The 26524-nt window shown below is 37.0% G+C and overlaps 2 protein-coding genes across 2 annotated transcripts; both read right to left on the bottom strand.

Annotated features, from left to right (window-relative positions):
• Positions 1–9062: 9062 nt before the first annotated feature.
• On the bottom strand, positions 9063–10025 carry LOC136069772 (protein PHOSPHATE-INDUCED 1-like). Its single transcript, XM_065778663.1, has one exon. It carries the CDS (start codon positions 9891–9893, stop codon positions 9063–9065), a length of 831 nt encoding a protein of 276 aa, XP_065634735.1. The 5' UTR covers positions 9894–10025.
• Positions 10026–18410: 8385 nt separating this feature from the next.
• Positions 18411–19652, bottom strand: LOC112019968 (protein PHOSPHATE-INDUCED 1-like). The gene has a single exon (XM_024052525.2). It carries the CDS (start codon positions 19507–19509, stop codon positions 18556–18558), a length of 954 nt encoding a protein of 317 aa, XP_023908293.2. The 5' UTR covers positions 19510–19652; the 3' UTR covers positions 18411–18555.
• Between the last annotated feature and the right edge of the window lie 6872 nt (positions 19653–26524).

The following is a 26524-nucleotide window of genomic DNA, read 5'->3' as shown; positions in this document are numbered from 1 at the left end:
CCAGATAAGAACCACTAATAATTGGCTAATGCAATAGTTTATAAAATAGCCTGTGGATGTAGAATTAGTGAATTACTCTGCTAATGACCTAGATTAAAGTCGTGCTTAGTGGATTAAACACCAATAGGAGTTCTCTCTCTCGACTAGCTGCGAGATATCTCTCTCCTTGGGTTTTCCTCAGGGTGTGCTTTTTAAGTTAGATTTGTCCGACTGCGTACACTATGGTTGAAGATGTTATCAACGAGTTAGAGAAGATGAAGTTGACGACGGAGGAGGAAGAAGTGATAACGATACGGGATGAAGATAGGAGGGATGAGATTGAAAGTTGCATGCTCAGTTTGGTAGGCAAGTTTCTCACATGCAAACCGTTTAACAAATGGGCTGCTCTGACTACGTTGAGGCGAGCTTGGGGCGTAGAGGAATCAATGCAGATTGTGGAAGTTGGCTCCAACCTTTTCCAGTTTAAGTTTGAGAAGGAGTTTGATATGGACCGAGTGTTTAAAGGAGGTCCTTGGTCGTTTGATAACCAAGTGCTCATGATGAGAAGGTGGCAGACCAGAATGACTGCGACGAATGTAAAATTTGATTCGGTGGCTATTTGGGTTCAAATATGGGGAGCGCCGTTTGATATGTTCTCATCCAAGGTGGCATTTGAAATTGGGTGTCATCTGGGGGAGGTAGTGGAGGTAGAGAAGCGACAGAAACGGGAAGTACAGAATTTTTTTATGAGAGTCAAGGTTGCTGTTCCGATTTCCAAACCGCTTCGACGGGGTGGCTTCATTGGTGGATCGGATGGTAAGCGGTCTTGGGTTTCCTATAAGTATGAACGCCTTCCATTATTCTACCATTTTTGTGGACTCTTAGGCCATGATTTGAAGCACTGTGCGGAATATTTCGCACTAAGCAAGGATGGTGGAGAGGTAGTGTGTCCGTATGGGGAATGGTTGAGATCAACAGGTGGTCGACCCCGTTCGCCCCCTAGAATGGGCTCGGCCAAGAACCAGTCTCCAAGTAGTGAGGGAACGGCTGAAGCGCAGAATGAGTTTGGTGGCAGTCAAGTGCAGCCGGCGGCGAAGATGGCGCACAATGAAGAAAACCCTACTGGAGGCGACTTGAACGTAAAAGGAAACAACATGATTTCAGGGTCCTCTCTGGATTCTTTGGATCATGTTTCCGTAACGGGTGCAATAACTAAGGAACGGATGGGGCAATATTTATTGGCTGATAACCATGAGGCGCTGACTTCAAATGTTGAGAGTGAATCACTTAATCCAAGTCAGCAACAAGGGGGAATGAGGCAGCCAGAGTCAACAAAAGGGCATGTGGAAGGAAAGGAGCATAATGGGCCTCTTGTTACAAAACAAAAGCCCACTTGGACTAGGCTTATAAGGATGGAGTGTGTGCCGGGTACAAGGAAAAAAGATGAAATTCCAATTACATTGGGGAAAAGAGGAATCCAGGATGTTGAAAATGAAGCAGAAACAGAAACAAGCAGTAAGGGAGGGAAACGTGGTAAACACTCTGAAGATTCTCTAATGGATGAAGCGGCGGGGGTGCAAGAGCACCCTTGCCGAGCACAATGAGGCTATTAAGCTGGAACTGCCAAAGGCTTAGGAACTTTTGGACAGTTCGTAGCCTTCACAAATTGGTGAGGGATCAAGCTCCCACAGCATGTTTCTTGATGGAGACACGCTTAGATAGAGACGGTTTTAATAAACATTGTAGTGATCTTCCTTTTCCGAATAAGTTTATCGTAAAAAAGCCTTATGGGGGAGGAGGGTTAGCTCTTATTTGGAAGATGGAGGTCAAGATGGAGGTAATAAATTTCTCGGATAACCATATATTAGCAAGGGTGGAGGAAGAAGATGGCTTTGTTTGGATGTTAACATGTTTTTATGGGTGGCCCGAAGCAAGTCAAAAGCCACAATCATGGGCTCTCTTGAAGCATATACGTTCCTTTGTTGATGGCCCATGGTGTTGTGTGGGAGATTTCAATGCATTTTACATTCTTCAGAGAAACAAAGTAAGTATCCTCCTCAATTTAAACAAATGGATGATTTTCGTAATTTGTTGGATGAATGTAGGCTGGCTGACTTGGGGTTTGTTGGATATCCTTACACGTGGAATAATAAGAGGCCAGGATTGGAGAATACACAGGAAAGTTTAGATAGGGTGGTGGCCAACACGGGTTGGAGGGAAAAATTTCATGCAAGCTTGGTGACTCACCTTTTTTCTCATGCATCAGATCATCAGCCTTTATTATTACACGCCAAATCTAATATAAGGGGCCATGGTAAAAGTACAAGGAGTTTTAGGTTTGAAGAGGCATGGCTAATGAGGGCTGACTGTGAGGAGGTTATCACGGAGGCGTGGGGGTCTGTGGGTACTTTGGATTCGGGGTTGAGGTGCATGAAGGAGAAAATTAGCAAGTGTGGATTAGTTCTTCAGGCTTGGGGTGCTAGTGATTCCAATCCGGATGTAGCTGAAATTAAGAGATTACAAAAGAAGGTGGAGGAATTAAGTATGGCTGAACCGACAGTTGCAAACAAGTTAGAGTTTTTGGCTGCAAGTAAAATTCTGGATGATTTGCTTCTCAAACAAGAGATATACTGGGCTCAACGGTCTAGGGTTGCTTGGCTGAAGCATGGTGACAAGAATACTAAGTTCTTTCACTCCAAAGCCTCACAAAGGCGGAGGAGGAACTTTATTCATAGGGTGAGAGACAATAATAATATTTGGGTGGAAGAACCAGAAGAGGTGGCGGATGTGGCTATTGAGTACTTTGAGAGTATTTTTCATTCGGGATCATGTCTAAGAATGGCGGAATGTCTCGATGCAGTGAAACAGAAAGTGAACCCAGCAATGCAGGATGTTTTGTCCAGTGATTTTAGTGCAGAAGAAATTAAAGCAGCGTTGTTCCAAATGGGACCAACAAAGGCTCCTGGACCAGATGGTATGAATGCCCTATTTTATTAAAAATATTGGCATATTGTTGGGGATGATGTGGTTGCTGTTGTTCTTAATTTTTTGAATTCAGGTAACATGATTCCTGAAATTAATTATACTCATATAGTTCTTATTCCGAAGATGAAGTCTCCTGAAAAAATTTCTGATTTTAGACCTATTAGCCTTTGTAACGTAATTTACAAAATTATTTCAAAAGTGTTAGCTAACAGACTGAAACAGATACTTCCTCAGCTGATTGCCCCTACTCAAAGTGCTTTTGTTCCAAGCAGACTTATAACTGACAATGTGTTAGTGGCATATGAAACTTTGCATGCTATGCACTGCAAAAAATCAGGGAAGAAGGGGTCACTAGCTTTGAAATTGGATGTAAGTAAGGCATATGATCGGGTTGAATGGGAGTTCTTGAAAGGTATAATGGTCAGGTTGGGCTTTCCTTCGATATGGATTGAGAGGGTGATGTGTTGTGTATCTACGGCCTTATTCTCAGTCTGTATAAATGGCAAAGCATATGGAAACATTAATCCTTCGAGAGGACTCCGACAAGGAGACCCACTGTCCCCTTACTTATTCTTGTTATGTGCGGAGGGGTTTTTAACTTTATTGGAAAAATCAGAAAATTGAGGGAGGCTCAAGGGGGTGGCTGTTTGTAGGAATGCACCAAGTATATCCCACTTACTATTTGCAGACGACTCATTGCTATTTTGCCAGGCAACTTATGAGGAAGTGCAGTGTATTACAGATATTCTTAAGTTATATGCTGATTCATCTGGTCAATGTATCAATTTTGAAAAATCATCCATGTTTTTTAGCAGAAACACACCTGGGAGGCAAAGAGAACTTGTAAAAAAGATGTTGGGGGTTAAGGATGTGGAAAAATTTGAGACATACTTAGGATTGCCCACGCTTTTAGGGCGATCAAAATACCAAGCTTTCTCCTTTTTGAAGGATAGAGTTTGGAAAAAGTTGCAAAGTTGGAAAGGAAAAATGCTATCGAGAGCCGGAAAAGAAGTACTCATTAAAGCCGTTGCCCAATCCATACCCACATACACAATGGGTGTATTTCTAATTCTTGCAAAGCTTTGCCATGAACTTAATGCTTTATGCGCTAGGTTTTGGTGGGGTCAAACGGGAGATGAAAGGAAGATTCATTGGAAAAATTGGGGGGTATTATGTCAACCTAAAAAAGAAGGTGGTATAGGTTTCCGTGATTTGCAGGACTTCAATATGGCAATGCTTGCCAAGCAAGGGTGGAGATTAATCCAACAAAAAGATTCTCTGCTATACAGGTGTTTTAAGGCACGATACTTCACATGGTTTAATTTTTTGAATGCTCCGGATGTTCCTAACAGCTCATATGTGTGGAAGAGCCTAATGGCAGCATAACCTATTCTGAAAAAGGGGTGTTGTTGGAGGGTGGGTGATGGGTCTGAAATTAGGGTCACCTCAGATAAGTGGATTCCGAATCAAGTCACAAACCGGGTTCTGTATCCACTTGTGGAGGAGGAGTGGGAGTGGCGTGTCTCGGATCTCCTTGACAGTAGCACAAACTCTTGGGACCGCGTGGAGGTAGTGGCTAAATTCCAGAGATTAGATGCAGAGGCTATTCTTCAAATTCCTTTAAGCCGTAGACATGTTCCTGATGCGATTTTCTGGCTTCACACAATAAGTGGGGAGTATTTGGTGAAATCCGGATATCACACAGCGAGAGCAATTTCTAAGCTAGAAGCTGACAAGGGGGAGAGCTCTGGGGGGATGTTTGGAGGCTCGGTTTGGGCGAAGTTATGGAAGCTCAAGATCCCAAATAAGATTAAAGTGTTTGGATGGAGAGCGTGCCTTAATATCCTGCCTACACAAGAGAACTTGGCACGGAGAAGGATTATTGAGGATGCCAAGTGTGGGGTCTGTTTTTTGACTGCGGAAACAGAGTACCATGCACTGTAGGAGTGCGGACTGGCCCAGGACATATGGGCTGGTTGCACGAGATGCTTGCAAAAGGGAACGGTGGGTCATGGTGATTTGCTCCGGCTGGTTGAAGAATTGCATGAGAGATTATCTAATGAGGAGCTCGAACTGTTCTGGGTTCAAAGTTGGTTAATTTGGAATCAACGGAATTCCATTCTGCATGGGGGTGTAATCCAAGACCCGGCTAGATTGAACCAAAGGGCTAGAGACTATTTGGAGGAGTTTCGGGTAGCTCAGGTACAGCTGGGCATAGCGACGAACACGGTCTTTGTGCAGTCATGGAAACCTCTAATGGGTTTGCTCTACAAGTTGAATTTTGATGCTGTGATTTTCTCAAACATCAACTCCACGGGATTTGGGGTGGTTATCCGTAACAATATGGGGGAGGTTTTGGCTGCTCTGTCTGCGAAAGGACCGGCTGTTATTGACAGCGAGGAGGTGGAAGTGCTCGCGTGTAGAAGAGCTCTAGAATTTGCAGTAGACGTTGGCTTCATGGAATTGGAGGTTGAGGGTGATAATGCCACGGTTATGAGGTCTCTGGCTTCTTTGCGTCCTATAAAGTCCAGACTTGGCAACGTGTATGGGGATGTTTGGGTGTTGGCATCTGGCTGTAGGAGTTTGTCATTCAGTTGGGTCAATCGTAGTGTTAACAGGGTGGCGCACTCTTTGGCTAGGCATGCACAGTTGATAGATGAGGATATTTGTTGGTTAGAGGAGGCTCCACCTCCAGTTGTTGAGGCATTGTATAAGGATTTAGCTTCTTTCAATATTTAATAATATGATTGGTCCAGTTTCAAAAAAAAAAAAATGGCAAACCAAAAGCCAAAAGGCAAGATAGTTTTCTAAAAGAGTTCATCGGAGATATTTTTGTCCTGATACACTCCAAACAAAAATAAGAAGAAAAAGGAAAGGAAATATAGAGATACATTGAATTAAATTGTCTATGAGATGGAAATTTATACAACTTCACATTATACAGATTAAGCACACTGTCTTAAAATTCAATAGTTAACAAATTAGGGCTAAATCTCTCTAAAACCAATGTTTCAAAATATTTATGAAAAAAAAAATATCCCAGATAATAATCAATTTCTCAAAAAACTCTGGATACCTATGTCAAAAAAATATAAATAACTGATTATAATCATTTAATCTAACACTCTCCCTTCACATATGTTGGCTTGAGCATGTCCTTATTAAGTTTGACCCAAAAATTAGAATTTTATTTTTAAAAATGGTAGATTTAATCATTTAATTTAATACTCTTCCTTCACATGTGGGTTTAAACATGCCTTTATTAAGTTTGACCCAACATATAAAAAAAAAAAATATATATATATATATATATATTAAACCGGATAGAAGATAAAGACAAAATCTTTTGCTCAAATACCATAATAAATGATCAATTATTCTAAAAAATTAAACTATTAAGAAATGGTAGATTTAATCAATCAATCAAATCATTACTCTAGACTGCAAAATAATTTGTTATTAGGCTAAAATGCACCTTACATGCACTTGGAGTCTTGGAGGCCATGTTTTGTGTTTATTCGCTTGCCGAACTTGAGTTTTGTGAGGTTGACTTGTTTTGTTGAATCTTGAAAATAAGCACTTAATTGAAATCTCCCCCCCCCCCCCCCCCCCTCCTCTTTTTATTTTTGGGTATAACGGAGTATTATATTATAAAATAGGGTTCATGCATGCTATGTGATCATGTTATATCAGTTATACTTAACAGAATTAAGATTAATAGGTAAATTTGGAGATTTTCCAAATCTCATAGGTCAATAATACAAAATTAATAGCATAAAGATATCATTTTGCAATTGACCAAAACCCTAAAGGGTCTTTTTACATTTTGTTCTCTTTTTATTTTGTTCAAGATATTCATCAATTAATATTTTCATCAATAGTGATTCCTAATTTTAGACATCAATTAATATAGATCTTGGGAGTCTTTGGAAGATTCGATTTTTTTTTTGTTGATATTAATTCATGATAAAGCGCCTATCAACTATTTATTCGATTGATAATGTAATTTCAGCATTTAGTTCAGCAATTATGATATCATCTAACATACTAAAATAACTATCACCAATAGTAGGAGATGTAAGAGTTGATACATAAAATAAATTTTATTTGACTGATAATCATATAAAAACAAAGTACCGTTTAACAATTTGATATAATTATGATGCTAAACAAGCACCAGTATCAGGGGAGGCGGCACTTGTTGTTCAGGGGTTCAAATGAACCCCCTGACTTCCAAAAAAAAATATTTTTTATTAGTTTATTTTATTCTTAAAAATATTTTTGCATACATTGGTTGAAATCTTGCACACCTTGATCATAGATTAGTACAACCTAAAACTAAACAACAATTAGACATTTAGTGTATTATTTATGTTAGTATGTAATTGAAGAAAAAAATAGTAAAGTTAGCAATTTTTCGTCTAATATTTATGTATTTATACATGGATGAATATGGATGTGTGGGTTAATAAATAATATAGTGTTAGTGGGTTGCATTTTGTCATTTTAGTTTAAGGACAATGTTTAGCTACAAAATTGGTTGTACCCTAAGGTTACAACCTTACTCAATAAAATAAACATTATTACATATTTTGAAAATATAATCGTTGAATTCATGTTCTTTAAGCTCTTAATACATATGTCAAAATTTGTGTCAATTAGATATTATTTATTATATAATCTATAAGCTTATATTTTATGCATAATTTTAAACTACAAAAATTTGCAATTTAAACAATTTATTGATAACATAGCTATTGATCTTTAATTTTCTAGAAATTTTGCAAGCATGGAGGATATAAGAATAAGATGTAATCCAATGGTGGATTTGTCAAAATTCGCCTCTAACAAAAAGATATTGAGTAAGATTGTAGTTTTAGGCTACAACCAATTTTATAGCTAAAATTTTGTTCTTAGTTTAAAATATTTTTATAAAACAATGACAACTGCATAAAAATAAATAAATGTTATACAAACTTAACAAAATAAAATAGTCACACCTAGCTACATTGACAATTAAAAAAAAAAAAAACTAATAATGAACTATCATGTAATGATTTTAAAATATGAAAACCCGTAGAAGTTGTAAAATTCCATTTTTTTGCATTTTTTTTTTTACTTGATATATAAAAGTTTTTTGTATTAAATTTTATTTTATTTAAATTTCTTAATGACACTCTTGAAAAAAAAAAATCTTAGAGCCGCCACTGACCAGTATGTTTTGAACACACAACCTTCCCCATGCAGATTTTTCCCACACTGAAAAAGGGAGATTGCACAATGCGCCCCTTATCCAATCCATGTGCCGTGTTCCCATCCCTAACCTATACATGCCAACCTTCCCAATCATATTCCATTTATCTGTAATCGCAAAGGCAAGATCTTTCTATCCCTATATGTAAAAGAGGGAATAGCCCGGCAATAGTGTTTTGCTGAGCACCATTTGAAATTACTTTTTCGTTCATAATACTTTATTGTGTACGCTCCACCTTTAACATAGGGGGTTTCGGTAACTATACTTGCACTAGTCTCCAACTATTTCCTTAATAAACATGTCAGAGTAAAAGAAGTCAGGAAGGTTTTCCAAAAAACTAGTACCTAAGCTAAGAAAGGGAAGCATAAAAGAATGACTGGAATCTCTCTTACATGATGAAGCTTGGCAAGTACTTTGGCCGCATAACAAGAAGCAAACAAGTTAGACAAAGAAATCTATAGCAAGTAGGAAACAGTAATGTGATAAATTTGCACATGCAAGAAGAAGCCCCCGCCCCAAGAAATCAGTTGGGAGTTTAGGACATACTTCCTAGGTCTAGAGGTCTCATCATTAAATATTATTGATGTAGAACTGACAGCACAGACCTCCTTGGAGCAGCAAAGACGCCATAAGTCACAATGCAAGATCAAGGGGTGCGCCAGTAAAAGCCATCGAGTGACAATGTTGGAATTGCATGAAATTTGGCAGGTTGAAGGGAAATATCATTCTGATCTAGACTCATTTTCAAGGGCTGCCCAAATTTAGGTGAATTCCTTTATTAAAGCTCGAAAACAGTATTTTTACTATTTTTGGTAATATTTGTTTTTCCCTAATAACATTTAATTTAAAAGTCAGANGCCCCCTTGCCATATACACCAGGACAAGCTGATGCAGCCTCTAGTGGCGCGTCCTTTGGTCCTTGAAAGTAGCCATTTCCAAATGGGTTCGTAGTTGTACCAGCCAAGAGGCTAGCCAGGTTGATGACCATCCCGTCTAGACCGACATCGTTGTTGGGTGCAACCAAAGGTTGGCTCTGGGGTCCATAGATGGGCTGGTGGAATGGCCACGCGCATTGACCTGGGCATTGAGTCTCCGAGTTTCCAACCCAAATGTAAGCAAATTTATAGCTTTTGCCTTGAACTGATGCACCCTTTGAAGATCCATGGGTACCACATTTGCTCATACAGAAACCTTCAACTACCACGTCATCTGATGTCAAAACCACGTTAATTGCATTTTTATGGGCACCCTTTGATGCCAACTGTTCTATGTGCTGATTTGAGAGTGATTTGCCTAAGGAGTAAGTCTCATCAATGATCTGGGTACCCATTGAGAGCACAAGACTAGAGGGCTTCTTTGAGTTAATTAGGTGGTAATATTTCTCAGTGGTTTTCCACCAGGTGGCAACAGAGGGTTGGGCTTTTGTGGGTGTGGAAGTAGAAAGAGAGGCAATGAAATCTGAGATAATAGTTCTTTGTGTGGGCTTGAATTTGCCGTACCAGATGAGATTGATGGAGATTTTTCCAGAAAGAAGAGCACCATTGTGGTATTGGAAGAGCAAAGGCTGTTGGGTTTCAGCTGAATCAGCAAGTCTCCTTGCTGCTAAGTTGAAATGGAAGAAAGAGATTACTAGAACTAGCTGTAGTATCAGGTGTGTGGAAACTAAAGAGGCCATGACAAATTTGAGGATGTTATCTCAGTTGAGGTGTTTACTGACTACTAAAGATTGAGAAATTGAGAATTGAAAAAGTAAGAAGCTGAGAATATGATGTGAAGATGTGAGTGATTGTGAAGAAGAAGAATTGTGAGCGGATATATATAGTGCCCAAAGTATGGGTGAGAAACTACAAGGAAAGGAGTGAGCAGTGGCAGTGTGATGCCAGCCAGATATCACATAACGCGTTGTGTTTTTTTAATCAATTTGTGTTGAGTTTTCCTAAGTATCGCTTTCAACCGAATCTACTTTCGAGTCAATAACATTACAGATATAGGACAGCTAAGGGGAATAGGGACAATTTAGACAGCCGAATGAGGATGTAAGGGGACAAGATTGAGCGCATCTTGTCTTGACTTATACGAGGAAAGGAATTTATAAAACTGATCTCAGGATAGTGCGTACTCAGCAAAACCTCTGATACTGCATGTGAAACCAGATGTATGTCTCCTACCACTTTTCGTTCCTTTTTTTAATAAAAAATTTTAGCTGATGCACGTCCCCCATTAATCCTAGTCCCCAGTTAATTAGGGTTGTCCAGATTGATCCGATAATCCGATTCACCTGAAGAACCAACAAGAACCGACCCAAATTCGGCCGATTCGACTGCTCCGGCGGGTTGGCGGCGGATCTTCACCACCAAAAACTGATTCCGGTCGGTCGGTTTTGGTTTTCCTCCCTTGAAACTCAAAAAACCCGAACCGACCGAATGTTTCCAGATTCTAGCCAAAATTTCCAGATCCTGGCAAAAAATTTCTAGAATCCGGCAATAATTTTACAGAATTCGGCGAAAAAACTCAGATTCTGGCAATATTTCCCTTAGATCCAGTGAGATTTTGACTGGATCTGGCAAAATCTCATTAAATCCGGTGAGATTTTCGCAGAATCTGGTGAAATCTCACCGGATCTAAGGCAAATATAGCCGGAATCTGGGTTTCTTCGCCGGATCTGTGTTTTTTTCACTGTTTTCTTGCCGTCTTCTCAAATCTAGGACTCTGACCGACTTGCCCGCCACTCATTGATGGTTTGAACCGACCGACCCGATTACTCCGGCGGGTCGGCGGCGGGTGCATTTTTTTCCCACCCGATTTTTGGCTGGTCAGTTTCGAGTTGGGCACAAACACGACCCGAACCGACCCGTGGACAGCCCTACCGTTAATCTTAGAATTAATTATCGGTATAATTCAGTCTAATTCTAATGAGATCAACAACTTGTGCTATTGTGAGGGGTCAACGAAAACTAGTGAGTTCATATAATTTTCCATGGGTAAAAAGTATTCACAAATTATAGTCGCACAAGTTAACCAATTGTAAAATTTGTTAAGAGTAAATATCATCAACATTGAGCAATTAAATAAACCAAATCAGTAAGGAGAAACAATAAGAGATAAGAATACCTACAAAGGTTTGGCTTAAGAATCAAATGTCTCAATTTTAGTTCTCTTTAAATATTGAGGAGGTTTGGGCCACTGGTTAACTTATTAAGCTTACCTTTGGGGAGGGCAGGGAGGCGAACAAATGTGGATACCAGCTGGTTAGGAGATGGGCTATGTAATCAAGGGAAATTACAAATTGGCAAATAAATAATTGTTTCCTTTCTTTATCTTTGTTGTGCTAATATATATTTCTTGATTAATAGATTTGTGCTGAAACTACTGAATCAGAAAGAAATGGTTAATGGATTGCAAGAAATAGAGACCACATTGGAGCCATGTGAATTTATAATGAGAAAGCAGTTTGATGGTCATTTTCAAAACAGAGCTCGTGAAGAGCAAATAAGCCACTAGAATTTAATCACACTGACATATTCGAAAAACATGTGAACTTGTCTCAACCAGCAGATATAGTTATTCCCTTTATACAAATTGGCAAATAAATAATTGTTTCCTTTCTTTATCTTTGTTGTGCTAATATATATTTCTTGATTAATAGATTTGTGCTGAAACTACTGAATCAGAAAGAAATGGTTAATGGATTGCAAGAAATAGAGACCACATTGGAGCCATGTGAATTTATAATGAGAAAGCAGTTTGATGGTCATTTTCAAAACAGAGCTCGTGAAGAGCAAATAAGCCACTAGAATTTAATCACACTGACATATTCGAAAAACATGTGAACTTGTCTCAACCAGCAGATATAGTTATTCCCTTTATGTTTGTTGATGATTATTCTAAAGTGAAGTTGGTGTTGTTTCGTTTTGTTTTGTTTTTTTGTTTTGCCAGAAAGAAAAATCAAGGAAGAAAGAAGCCTTTTTTTTTTTGAAAGGAAGAAAGAAGCCTTTGTTCTTAGCGTTGTAGTTTTTTTTTGATGACTTAATTTTAATGGTGACTTAATTTCAAGATGCAAAGTGAGTTACGGATACATCATATTTTGGGTATTGAAGTATATCAAACAAAACTTGAAGATTTTAATTTCTCAAATGAAATATGCAAACTATTCTTAATAAATTTTTTATGGTCAAGTACAAATTAGTTTCTACTCCTTTGGTTGCGAATGAGATAGTGTGGAAAAGCCAATGCTGTAAAAAGTATTGAACTCCAGTTGGTAAACTCATGTATCTCACGGCTATTAGACTGAACATTGTTTGTTGCCAATTTACCTTCTCGATTAACGAAAAACCAAATCAGAATCATTTTAGAGTTGGAAGAAATTTATGAGATGCTAACAGTTACGGGGGACTTTATTTTTTTTGGGGTTAAGAAAATACAGGGGACACTTACTATGGGATCTTGGATAGGGGTGCTGAAGGTTTAGGACTAATCATTTGATTATTCTGAAGTTGATTGGATTGAATGTTTAGATGATATGAGTATAGTGGCTATGTTTTTGCCTTTGATTTATGGCATTTGCTCATGGACTTCAAGTGTGTTACAAAACATAGTGGCGCAATCTTTAGATGATATGAAAAGTACAAATGACCATTTTTTTTCTCTGTTAATTTAGGCATTTGCTGGCGGACTTCAATGAAACAAAACATAGTGGCACAATCTTTAGATGATAACAAAATTACAATTGACAACTGGCTATGCTTTTTTTCTCTTCATTATGGCATTTGCTGAAAGGAAAAATAGCGACAAAATGTACAGATAAAGCAAATTCACAAGCGGTATGGCTAAGAAAGATTTTTAAAGATCAATGGGAAAAGAGACTAGCTGCTAGTTGATATAATTATTAATTACCAAGACACTTACAAAGGAAAGATTCTGTTATCTAAGACAAATTATTGGAGTTGTAAAGAAAATGAATTTAGGGGAAATGTTGGAGAATAAAATGCATTTTCGAGTATTCATTGAATTTCTTAAGTGTTCTATCATCTATGTACATTTCCAGGTTGTAATTTTGCTTTGGTGACTGATTGTGTCTAAATAGAGAAGTTATATGTAAGTCTTTTCAATTTTATAGTGTTAAATATTAGCATTGATACACCATGTTAAATATGCTAGTATGGATACGGAAGCGAAAGCATAAAGTATAGAACACAATAACACATGAGGGTTACGTGGTTCAGCCTAACAGCCTACATCTACGGAGGAAACCCTAAAGGGCTACATCAATAATATATTATAGTGTAGTACAAATCCTGTAATACAATGAATTATAACATGTGTATATATAGTAGACTAAACCGTAGACTAATAGACTTTTAGTACAAGTAGGAGACTTAGCTTGCATACAAAGTAGACTTAGGCTTGGGCCTATGCTAATGGGCTAATATATCTCTAACACCCCCTCTCAAACTCAAGATAGAATTTTGATGAAATCTTGAGATTTGATAAAATTGAGAAGGTTCCTTGAATGAAATTTGGCCCTGTGACGGTAAGGCAATGGTCTTGCAGTGTTGATGCGACTTCTAACGGTGGCTTGACTATGCCGGAGAGTTTTGATGGCAGCAGTAGGAAGCCAAAGAAGATGAACACAGGAAAAAATACACCGAGAAAGACAAAGATTACTCTTAAATATACCGCAAGGACAGAAAACCATGGCCACAAGAAGGTGGCTCTGATACCATGTTAAATATTAGCATTGATACACCATGTTGAATATGCTAGTATGGATGCGGAAGCGAAAGCATAAAGTATAGAATACAATAACATACGAGGGTTACGTGGTTCAGCCTAACGGCCTACATCCACGGAGGAAACCCTAAAGGGCTACATCAATAATATATTATAGTGTAGTACAAATCCTGTATTACAATGAATCATAACATGTGTATATATAGTAGATTAAACCCTAGACTAATAGACTTCTAGTACAAGTAGGAGACTTGGCTTGCACATAAAGTAGAATTAGGCTTGAGCCTATGCTAATGGGCTAATATATCTCTAACACACCCTCTCAATTTAAAGATGGAAGTTTGATGAAATCTTGAGATTTGATAAAATTGAGAAGGTCCCTTGAATGAAATTTGGCTCTGTGACGGTAAGGCAAAGGTCTTGCAGTGTTGATGTAACTTCTGACGGTGGCTTGACTATGCCGGAGAGTTTTGACGGCAGTAGTAGGAAGCCAAAGAAGATGAACGCAGCGAAAAATACACCGAGAAAAATAAAAATTGCTCTTAAATATACCTCAAGGACAGAAAACCATGGCCACAAGAAGGTGGCTCTAATACCATGTTAAATATTAGCATTGATACACCATGTTGAATATGCTAGTATGGATGCGGAAGTGAAAGCATAAAGTATAGAACACAATAACACACGAGGGTTACGTGATTCAGCCTAACGGTCTACATCCACGGAGGAAACCCTAAATGGCTACATTAATAATATATTATAGTGTAGTACAAATCCTGTAATACAATGAATTATAACATGTGTATATATAGTAGACTAAACCGTAGACTAATAGACTTTTAGTACAAGTAGGAGACTTAGCTTGCATACAAAGTAGACTTAGGCTTGGGCCTATGCTAATGGGCTAATATATCTCTAACACCCCCTCTCAAACTCAAGATAGAATTTTGATGAAATCTTGAGATTTGATAAAATTGAGAAGGTTCCTTGAATGAAATTTGGCCCTGTGACGGTAAGGCAATGGTCTTGCAGTGTTGATGCGACTTCTAACGGTGGCTTGACTATGCCGGAGAGTTTTGATGGCAGCAGTAGGAAGCCAAAGAAGATGAACACAGGAAAAAATACACCGAGAAAGACAAAGATTGCTCTTAAATATACCGCAAGGACAGAAAACCATGGCCACAAGAAGGTGGCTCTGATACCATGTTAAATATTAGCATTGATACACCATGTTGAATATGCTAGTATGGATGCGGAAGCGAAAGCATAAAGTATAGAATACAATAACACACGAGGGTTACGTGGTTCAGCCTAACGGCCTACATCCACGGAGGAAACCCTAAAGGGCTACATCAATAATATATTATAGTGTAGTACAAATCCTGTATTACAATGAATCATAACATGTGTATATATAGTAGATTAAACCCTAGACTAATAGACTTCTAGTACAAGTAGGAGACTTGGCTTGCACATAAAGTAGAATTAGGCTTGAGCCTATGCTAATGGGCTAATATATCTCTAACACACCCTCTCAATTTAAAGATGGAAGTTTGATGAAATCTTGAGATTTGATAAAATTGAGAAGGTCCCTTGAATGAAATTTGGCTCTGTGACGGTAAGGCAAAGGTCTTGCAGTGTTGATGTAACTTCTGACGGTGGCTTGACTATGCCGGAGAGTTTTGACGGCAGTAGTAGGAAGCCAAAGAAGATGAACGCAGCGAAAAATACACCGAGAAAAATAAAAATTGCTCTTAAATATACCTCAAGGACAGAAAACCATGGCCACAAGAAGGTGGCTCTAATACCATGTTAAATATTAGCATTGATACACCATGTTGAATATGCTAGTATGGATGCGGAAGTGAAAGCATAAAGTATAGAACACAATAACACACGAGGGTTACGTGATTCAGCCTAACGGTCTACATCCACGGAGGAAACCCTAAATGGCTACATTAATAATATATTATAGTGTAGTACAAATCCTGTATTACAATGAATTATAACATGTGTATATATAGTAGACTAAACCCTAGACTAATAGACTTCTAGTACAAGTAGGAGACTTGACTTGCACATAAAGTAGAATTAGGCTTGGGTCTATGCTAATAGGCTAATATATCTCTAACACCCCCTCTCAAACTAAAGATGGAAGTTTGATGAGATGTTGAGATTTGATAAAATTGAGAAGGTCCCTTGAATGAAATTTGGCTCTGTGACGGTAAGGCAATGGTCTTGCAGTGTTGATGCGACTTCTGACGGTGGCTTGACTATGTCGGAGAGTTTTGACGGTAGCAGTAGGAAGTCAAAGAAGATGAACGCAGTGAAAAATACACCGAGAAAGACAAAAATTGCTCTTAAATATACTGCAAGGACAGAAAACTATGGCCACAAGAAGGTGGCTCTGATACCATGTTAAATATTAGTATTGATACACCGCGTTGAATATGCTAGTATGGATGCGGAAGCGAAAGCATAAAGTATAGAATATAATAACACACGAGGGTTACGTGGTTCAGCCTAACGGCCTACATCCACGGAGGAAATCTTAAAGGGTTACATCAATAATATATTATAGTGTAGTACAAATCCTGTGTTACAATGAATCATAACATGTGTATATATAGTAGACTAAACCCTAAACTAATAGACTTCTAGTACAAGTAGGAGACTTGGCTTGCACATAAAGGTGAATTAGGTTTGGGCCTATGCTAATGGGCTAATATATCTCTAACACCCCCTCTCAAACTCAAGATGGAAGTTTGGTGAAATATTGAGATTTGATAAAATTGAGAAGGTCCCTTGAATGAAATTTGGCTTTGTGACGGTAAGACAATGGTCTTGCAGTGTTGATGCGACTTCTGACGGTGGCTTGACTATGCCGGAGAGTTTTGACGGCAGCAGTAAGAAGCCAAAGAAGATGAACGTAGCGAAAAATACACCGAGAAAGATAAAGATTGCTCTTAAATATACCGTAAGGACAGAAAACTATGGCCACAAGAAGGTGGCTCTGATACCATGTTAAATATTAGCATTGATACACCATGTTGAATATGTTAGTATGGATGCGGAAGCGAAAGCATAAAGTATAGAACACAATAACACATGAGGATTACGTGGTTCAGCCTAACGGCCTACATCCACGGAGGAAACCTTAAAGGGCTTCATCAATAATATATTATAGTGTAGTACAAATCCTGTGTTACAATGAATCATAACATGTGTATATATAGTACACTAAACCCTAGACTAATAGACTTCTAGTACAAGTAGGAGACTTAACTTGCACCAGTGGCGGAGCCAGGATTTTAGTCTAGAGGGGGCAAAATTAAAAGATGATATTAAAAGTGAAATTAATCTAAAAAATATTAATCAACAATAATAACAAAATAAATAAACAATTGTAAGCAAATATGAATATATTTCATATTATTGAAATAAATAAACAAAATTAACCAATTCATAGCTACTAAAAATTTACAAACTGATGGAGTAAGAATGTGATTAGTGTTACTTAAAAAATATAATGAATAAATGTTTGAAATGATTTTTTTGTGATTTGTAACATGTCAATTTGTAAGACATAAGTTGTAAAATTTGTAGTATTTCTAGTATCATTCAAGGATAAAATACTGTGAAAGTATCATAAATAGTAAAAATAGTGTAAATAATGATATAAAATAAAAAATAAAAAATAGTGAAATAGGTGCAAGTTGTAGTAGGACAAGACAAAATCAATAGTTTGGTCACTTTCAACAAGTAAAAGTCATTCTTTCATTTTTTTTTTTTTTGTTTCCTCCATGTCAGTATATAACTACTTTAAACTACTATTATTAAAAATTTTGAGGAGTCAGGGGGGGCAGGTGCCCCCCTCTGGCTCCGCCAGTGACTTGCACACAAAGTAGAATTAGGCTCGGGCCTATGCTAGTAGGCTAATATATCTCTAACATATAGAAATAATTCTACAATTATCCAATGAGAATGAAAGTATATATTCTGCATGCTGGATGTGTAAGTCTCGATCATGAAATTAACTATGCAATTGCTTCTTTATTTTTAGCTTTTACAGTAATATTCATGAGCAAGGCAACTTAACCAAAAGGTTTTTCCCTCTCTTACAATCAGCAGGAGAACTCTAACCCAGGTTCCTCTCAATGGCAGAACTTAATGATCCCATTGAACTACAAGGCCCGTGACTTCATTTTTTATTTTTGGTTTCTTTTGCTGAAAACTTTATTTAATTTTTTTTTCTTTTTAATCTAACTTAAATACACAATTTTTTTTTTTACATATTTTACAATTGCAGAAGTAACTACGCGACGACGTGGACACAAAATTTTTCATAAATCCACCATGTTTATTCTATGACTGATTAATTTTGTTGTATCAATTAATGCTATTCACTTAGCTCTTTTTTTATGGCGAACTTCAATAATTAAAAGAATCACAAGCTTACGAATAGATTATAAAAGAATATTGGAATTTCATTATCTGACCGTAATACAAATGAATCAATAAATCAAAGAATTTATCTATCTCTCGATTCTATTGTCTAAGACATTTTTTGTATACAATAACGCGTAGGCACGTTTCATAATCATCCCTCAGACCAGAGTTGAACAAGATTTTGTAGATGGGTCAAAGAGAGCTGGAAGCAAGTATTTCCTTCCATTGCCACCATTTGCATTATAGCTAGCACCTGTTGTTGGGTCAACCAAGAGTTCCCCAGCATAGCCAGGGTAAGCCCCCTTGCCATACACACCAGGACAGGCCGATGCAGCCTCTAATGGCGCGTCCTTCGGTCCTTGAAAGTAGCCATTTCCAAATGGGTTTGTAGTTGTACCAGCCAAGAGACTGGCCAGGTTGATGACCATGCCGTCCAGACCCACATCGTTGTTGGGAGCAACAAGGGGAGGGCTCTGGGGTCCATATATGGGCTGGTGAAATGGCCAAGCACATTGACCTGGGCATTGAGTCTCCGAGTTTCCAACCCAAATGTAAGCAAATTTGTAGCTTTTGCCTTGAACAGATGCAGCTTTTGAAGATCCATGGGTTCCACATTTGCTCATACAAAAGCCTTCAACTGCCACATCAGCTGATGTTAGAACCACGTTAATGGCATTTTTATGGGCACCCTTTGATGCCAACTGTTCTATTTGCAGATTTGAGAGTGATTTGCCTAAGGAGTAAGTCTCATCAATAATCTGAGCACCCATTGAGAGTAAAAGAGTGGAGGCCTTCTTTGAGTTGCTGAGGTGGTAGTATTTCTCGGTGGTTTTCCACCAGGTGGCAACAGAGGGTTGAGATTTTGTGGGTGTGGAAGTAGAAAGAGAGGCAATGAAATCTGAGATAATAGCTCTTTGTGTGGGCTTGAATTTGCCATACCAGACGAGATTGACGGAGATTTTTCCAGTAAGAAGAGGGCCATTGTGGTATTGGAAGGGTAAAGGTTGGGTTTCAGCTGAACTAGCAAGTCTCCTTGCTGCCAAGATGAAATGGAAGAAAGAGATTAGTAGAACTAGCTGTAGTAATAGGTGTGTGTAAACTAAAGAAGCCATGATGAATTTTAGAGGTGCAATCTCTGTTGAGGTGTTTACTAAGTTCTAAAGATAAGAAGTCTAAAGATAAGAAGTTGAGAACTGAGAAAGTAAGAAGCTAGACTATACTGTTGAGACCGGGTTGTGGAGAAGAAGCATTGTGAGTGAAATATATATAGTGCTGCGCAAAAGTTTGGGTGAGAAACTACAAGGAAGGGATTGAATAGCGGCAGTGAGACGCCAGCGTGATAACGCGTTGTATTTTAATCAATATGCGTGCAACCTCTTTTTTTTTCAGCCTCACTTTCATGTTACAGCTGAATCCGCTTTCAAGTCAATTTGATAACAGGTGTATGCCAGCTAAGGGGAATAGGACAAACTTTAATATGAGGAAGGAATGGATTAAAAATGTCCTACGATGGTGCATGTTATTCTAGAGATATCCAAATATGTCTGACTTTTTACTTCGTTTCTATTGGTTTTTTTTGGGATAAATTTGATTAATAGATTTAAGTCATGGGTTGAAACTACTGAATCAGAAAGAAATGGTTAATGGATTGCATGAAATAGAGACCACATTGGAGCCATGTGAATTTATAATGAGAAAGCAATTTGATGGTCATTTCCAAAACGGACCTCATCGAGAGCAAATAAAGCCACTAGAGTTTATTCATACTGACATATTCGAAAAACATGTGAACTTGTCTCGACCAGCAGATATAGGTATTCCCTTTATGTTTGTTGATGATTATTCTTAATTGAAGTTGGTGTTGTTTTGTTTTTGTTTTACCGGAAAGAAAAATCAAGGAAGAAAGAAGCCTTTGGTCTTAACGTTTTAGTTTATTTTGATGACTTAATTTTTAATGGTAATAATGAGAATATGATTCAAGAATTCGACAAAGGCATGATGCAAAGTGAGTTAGAGTATTTCCAATGGGAATTGTAAATGTCATATGTTAGCAATATTTAGCATCAAGTCTTAAAAGTACTTAACAGCTGGTCTGCTAAACTTGTAGTATTTGTAATTTTTTTACAATACTGCTACAATACCGTTTTATTTTTATGACGATATTGTAGCATCTTGGATAAATATTTTATTATTTGTTCTCTCTCTCTCAGGCACTCAGTTTTCTTCTTCTTCTTCTTCTTCTTCCCCCTCTGATTCTATCTCTATCTTCATCCTCACTCCCTCTCTCACATCTCTATGTCTTCTTCTTTTAAGCATGCCACCGAAGCTGGGTTGGAGGTCGGTGAGGCACAGCATGGAGATCGGCGTACCCTCCAATTTTTTTTTTTTTTTTTTCATCCTCACTCCCTCTCTCACATCTCTATCTTCTTCTTTTAAGCATTCCACTGGAGTTGGGTTGGAAGTCGGCATGGGCACGGCATGGAGATCGATGTGGGCGTGGTGTGGTGTATGGAGTGGTGAGATCGATGTCGTGTGCCTTGCGGTGGTGTGTGAATTGTAGGTGGATTTTGGTTTGATTTCTGGTATCTCACGGTGGTAATGGGTTTGATTTCCGATGGGTTTTGATGTGAATTTTTCTTTAATTTTTTGTGGGTTTCTGTCCATGGTGGTGGTGGGTGTGCTGTTGTCGTGGATTTGTCGTGGTGGTTTTTTCTTTGATTTTTTTTTTTTTTTTTTGGTGTTGTCGTTGTGGTGGTTTATTTGATTTTTTGTGTTGTTGCCATGGTGGTGGTGGATTTTTCATTGATTTTTTGTGTTGTTGTGTTTTTGTGATGGTGGATTGCAATATTTGATTTCGATTGCAAATATATTTAATTTAACTCGTTAGAACTTATGTCTACTGTATTTAGTTGTCTTGTTGTAGCATTTTTTTTATCTCGTTCGCTGTATCAGTTGTCCTGTTGTGGTATCTTTATTTGCTATACTAGTTATTCTGTTGTAGCACATTTTTATATTATTTACCGTGTTAGCTATTATATTAGCTAAACCTTTTCTGCTGAAGCTTTCTTATTTCTTTGTTGTTACATGTTTTACTTTTGACACAAACTAATCATTATCTTGCCATAAGTATATATACATATACATTGTTTCTCGCGTTCTGCAAAAATATATTTTATATATATATGTATATGTGAATATGTATGAGTGTATTTACAAATATATGTATGTATATATTTGAGAATATGCTAACCCATGTAAACTAACATTTGCTTGATTGGTATTTTCTTTGGGTTTTAGATTTGTTTATGTGCAGGAAGTAGAAAAGTATTTTTGCAGTAAAAAATGAAGAGTAGTCATTCACGTTGCAGAAAGCTTTACTGCACAGTAGAAGGTGTTACTGCACAACAGAAAGCTTTATTACGTAGCAGAAAGTTTTACTGCACAGCAGAAGGTTTTACTGCACAGCAGAAAGTTTTACTGCATAGCAAAAAGCTTTATTACGCAATAGAAAGCTTTACTGCGCAACAGAAGATTTTATTGCACAACAAAAAATTTTACCGCATAACAAAAAAATCAGTCCTGTGGCATAAACGAGAGAAAAGTTCCTTTTGCGGTAGAAACATAGGATAAACCCACTTTGCAGCGTCTTCCCTTGGACTTAGACTCAACATTTGCGCACAAACTGGCAGCGGCAGAATAGTACTTTGGAGCCCATTCCGCGGAGCGCTAGACCCAGCTTCCTTCTTAGAAAAAGCCTAGTCTAATCGTTGTCCAATAACATCAAGACGTGTGTCTAAGGTACAAGAAATATAAAAAGAACCCTCGACAGGTAGTATATATTATTTTAATAAGTTGAATAGGAAAATAAAAGTTGAGATGTTAGGTGTCTTGTAAAATGGTATGTTATAATTGATAAAGTAGTTTTTTGAAATGGTAAAATAGAATAGGATGACATTTCCCATTGTGAATGCTCCTAGGGATACTACATCATTTTTTGGGTATTGAAGTATCTCAAACAAAACTAGAAGATTTTCATTTCTAAATGAAATATGCAAACTATTTTGAAGATACTTTTGATGGAAGTGCAAATTAGTTTCTACTCCTTTGATTGCAAATTAGAAGTTAAAGAGAGATAGTGTGGAAAAACGAAAAAGCCAATGCTGTAAAAGCTAAAAAGTATTGAACTCCAGTTGGTGAACTCATGTATCTCTCAGCTATTATTAAGATGCTTACAGTTACGGGGGACACTTTTTTTTTTTGGTTGAGAAAATACAGGTGACACTTAGACTATGTGATCTTGTATAGGAATGGTGAAGGTTTCAGACTAATTTGGTTATTCTGAAGTTGACTGGATTGAATCTTCAGAATTTAGATGATATGTATATAGTGGCTATGTTTTTGCCCTTGATTATGGCATTTGCTCATGGACTACAAAACACAGTGGCACAATCTTTAGATGATATGAAAAGTACGAGTGACTATTTTCCTCTCTCTCTTAATTTAGGCATTTGCTCGTGGACTTCAATGAAACAAAACATAGTGGCACAATCTTTAGAGGACAAGAAAATTACAAGTGACAACTGGCTATGCTTTTTTGCTCTTCATTATGGCATTTGCTGAAAGAAAAAATAGCGACAAACTGTCCAGATAAAGAAACTTCACAAGCGGTATGGCTAAGAAAGATTTTTAAAGATCAATGGGAAAAGAGACTAGAGCAGCTAGTTGATATCTAGAAAGCACAGACGTGGCTACAAGGTTGCCGCACCAGTGTCTAACGGGAGGTGTGGTGGACTTTTGAATATGTGCCGATTTGCGCCGATTTGGGTCGAATCGGAACGTATCGACCGGCCAAAACCAACCGATTCAGGCCAATACTGGCCGATTTAGTCCGATACCGGCTTTGAATTAGGCCGAAATTCAAGTAAAAATTGTAAAAAAAGAGTGCGAAATGCACCGTTTGAACTTGAACATCTTTAAACAAAAAAAAAAAAAAAAACCCTAAAACGATCACTACCTCCTTGCCTCTCTGCTCTCTTTCTCTCTCTGCTCTTTGCTCTCTGCCTCCCTCCTTGTATTCTAATTTTTGAACATCATGGAATGTTTTAGTTTCAAACTTGTGGATTGTATTTAATTTATGAACATCATGTTTTAGTTATTATCTACTATTGCTTTTAAATTTGGCATATGTTTATATAATGTGAAAAAGTATAATATATAGAAAGTATAAATAAAAATATTTTTAATAATTTTTTAATCGCCGCACCCGCACCCTATTTTTTCAAAAATTGCTGAGTTCCACACCCATACTCGCACCCGCACTTGTACCCGAATCCAAAAACACACCCGTGATTCAAATGTTGATATCTATATATTACTAAAAGTTGAAGCATAGCATTTAATGTTGCTACGCTCATATTAAGCCACGTCAGCCGCCATGTCATTCACATCCTATTTTTTGAATTTTTAATTCAATTTTAAAATAGTTTTTACCAATTAATAAAATACTAATAAAACTAAAATTATATCCAGCCCTAACTTTAGTTTAAAGTCCACTTCTTATACATTTAAATCCACTATACAGCCCAAGCCTACACCCAAAGCCTTTTCAACTAACTCCCTTTGTCAAACCTGATTGTTTTTCACGGTTACAACTTATGCTATTCCCTTGCCTTCTGTTACAACTTATACATCTTATGCTTTAAGTTTTCACAGTTACAACTTATTCATTGTTTCAGGTTTAGTTTCTTCCCCTTCCCCACCTTTTGATTCTCATGATTTCAGCTTCTGTTTTGGATTCTAACGGCAGCCTCTCTGTCTTCCTTCCTCTCCTCACATCTATATAAATACTAATGTAAGCTGGGTGGTTCAATTGAGGTATCCCTACATCCCAATTTCTTACTCTATTATTTTGCTTTTCTTTTTTCCTTTCTACATTCGTTTCTGCCTATTTCATCTGTGGTGTGGATGGTTTCATTTTTGTTAAGGTGTTGAATTTGTTATTGCTGGGTTACTTTCTATTACATTACATGCCTAGGTATCCCTACATCCCAATTTCTTGCTCTATTATTTTGCTTGATGGTTTCTTTTTTGTAAAAAAATATATTCTTTAATTTCTTTTATTTTCTCCCCTACCCTTGAGTCCTTCTCTAGAAAACTGCCCACTTCTCTCTCTTTACATCTTCCTATATCTTTTAAATTTTGCTTTTATTACATGCACGCCAATTGTTTGATAAAATAGCTGAGTGTTTCAATTGTTTATTTATTATATATTCAATACTCAATAGATTTACTATGATTATATGCTGCAGTTTTATTTTAAGATGGGTTGGTAGATTGTTTCCTAATTCTTAAGCATCTTCTTGCGAAAGTATATATTCTTTGTTGTCCCACCACCCAAATTGGATTATGCAACTAAACTTATAAATTTAATATCCTTTGATATTTCAAAACCGATGGTAGCTAGACTTGATATTTAGATGAACCCCATGATGTGGCTTGGTGACAAATGGGCATAGGTACAACTAATAATACAATACAATACAATTTGGTGAACAAGTACTTCACCATTACTAGATGCAATACAAATTAGGAGTTTGAATTAACTGTAAAATTTGAATTTTTTTGTTGGGACTATATGATTCTGGGTGTTGGTATTTTTTTTTTTTTTTTAAACATGTTGCAATACCATTGGACTAATATTCAGATTTTGAGATAACGTCAGATGAGATTGTAATATGTTCAGAGATTAGATATTTTCTATTGAAAAAATGACTGGTGCAAAATATCACATAATTTTTATCTATGTTTTGCAGCCACAATGCTTAATAAAATGTATTTATATTTTCATTAAATTAAATCGAGCAGTTTTATGCTCCAATGCAAAAAAAAAAAAACTATAAATTCAATTTGGGGTTTTCCTCGTTAAATGTTAAAAATGGTTTTTTATTTTCTTAATATAATGAAAGATGCATAATGAGCATATGTGCATATAAAATAAATTTAAATGTAAATGTAAATATACCTTAGAGGGTATCAATATTTTAGTAATGATCTACATGTCAAATTAAGTTGCATTTTCTTGTAAATCATCTACAACATTGGTGGTTCACTTTAGGGTTAGCAATCAAGATTCATAAGTAACCTTGCACACCTTTTTATGGATCAAATGTTTTTTGAAATGTCTTTAAAGGAATTTCAAATCCAGGTTTAGGACCATGAATGATGGGAATATTTGGCGTTGGGAGAAAAAATGACACAATGCACATTTGAAGGTTTGTCCTTTTAATCCCTTACAAAATTGGACTATTAACTCCATATGCATGTTTTTTTTTTTTTTCAAAGCAAATTTGCATCATTGTAGTTTCTTCTCTTGATGTATTTTACCCCGCACCATTTATGAGGCCCGAGGTTCCCAAAATGATTTGGTAGGTGAAGGAGATTCCCTTTTTATGTAGCTTTAATGAACCAAACACACATCTAAGATTTGGTGGTAAAGTCGCTCTCTCCACTATATCTACTCCTCGATTTCTTAGGTTGGTTTTTACTTAAAAACGTTGGTTTTTGTAGCACAGATTGTCATCACATCTGATTTTGAAGTTGGTCCCCTGTTTGATTGTCCCTTTTAATTGTCATAAATCATATATATTTTGACAAAAAAAAATTGTATTATTTTATTAGGAAGAAATGATGACTAATTGGATTCGACAAAGTTTCAAATGATTGATATTCTAAATTTCCAATAATGATTCTCATTGTCTTATATGTGATTTATCTGAGTTTGGTCTTCTTCATTCTATGCTAACATGCATATTTTAAGGACAACAAAATTTCTAGAAAGTGTCTTATGCATTGAGGTATCAATCTACTATTTATTTCTTTGAAATTACCTTTTCAATTCCCTAATGAACCCCACCTAGAGAAGTTCCAATCTTCAAAGAAATGTGTCACATTGGGTTGGAATATCTCTTGTGACAAACTCTACTGAGAACTTGAAATCAAAGCATATATAGGGGTTAGTTACTGTGGAGATATAATTACTTCATAGAAGAACTTGCTTGGGTTTCAACACTCTGTATCAGTGACATAGTTATGAGGTTACTTGGGATTCTAAGATATTTTGGCCTTAAT

This window comes from Quercus suber, unplaced genomic scaffold (assembly GCF_002906115.3).
Source record: "Quercus suber isolate HL8 unplaced genomic scaffold, Cork oak 2.0 scaffold_188, whole genome shotgun sequence".
NCBI classification, from domain to species: domain Eukaryota; kingdom Viridiplantae; phylum Streptophyta; class Magnoliopsida; order Fagales; family Fagaceae; genus Quercus; species Quercus suber.
The sequence above is the reverse complement of the archived record's forward strand: the minus strand, read 5'-3'. Positions and strand labels throughout refer to the sequence as shown.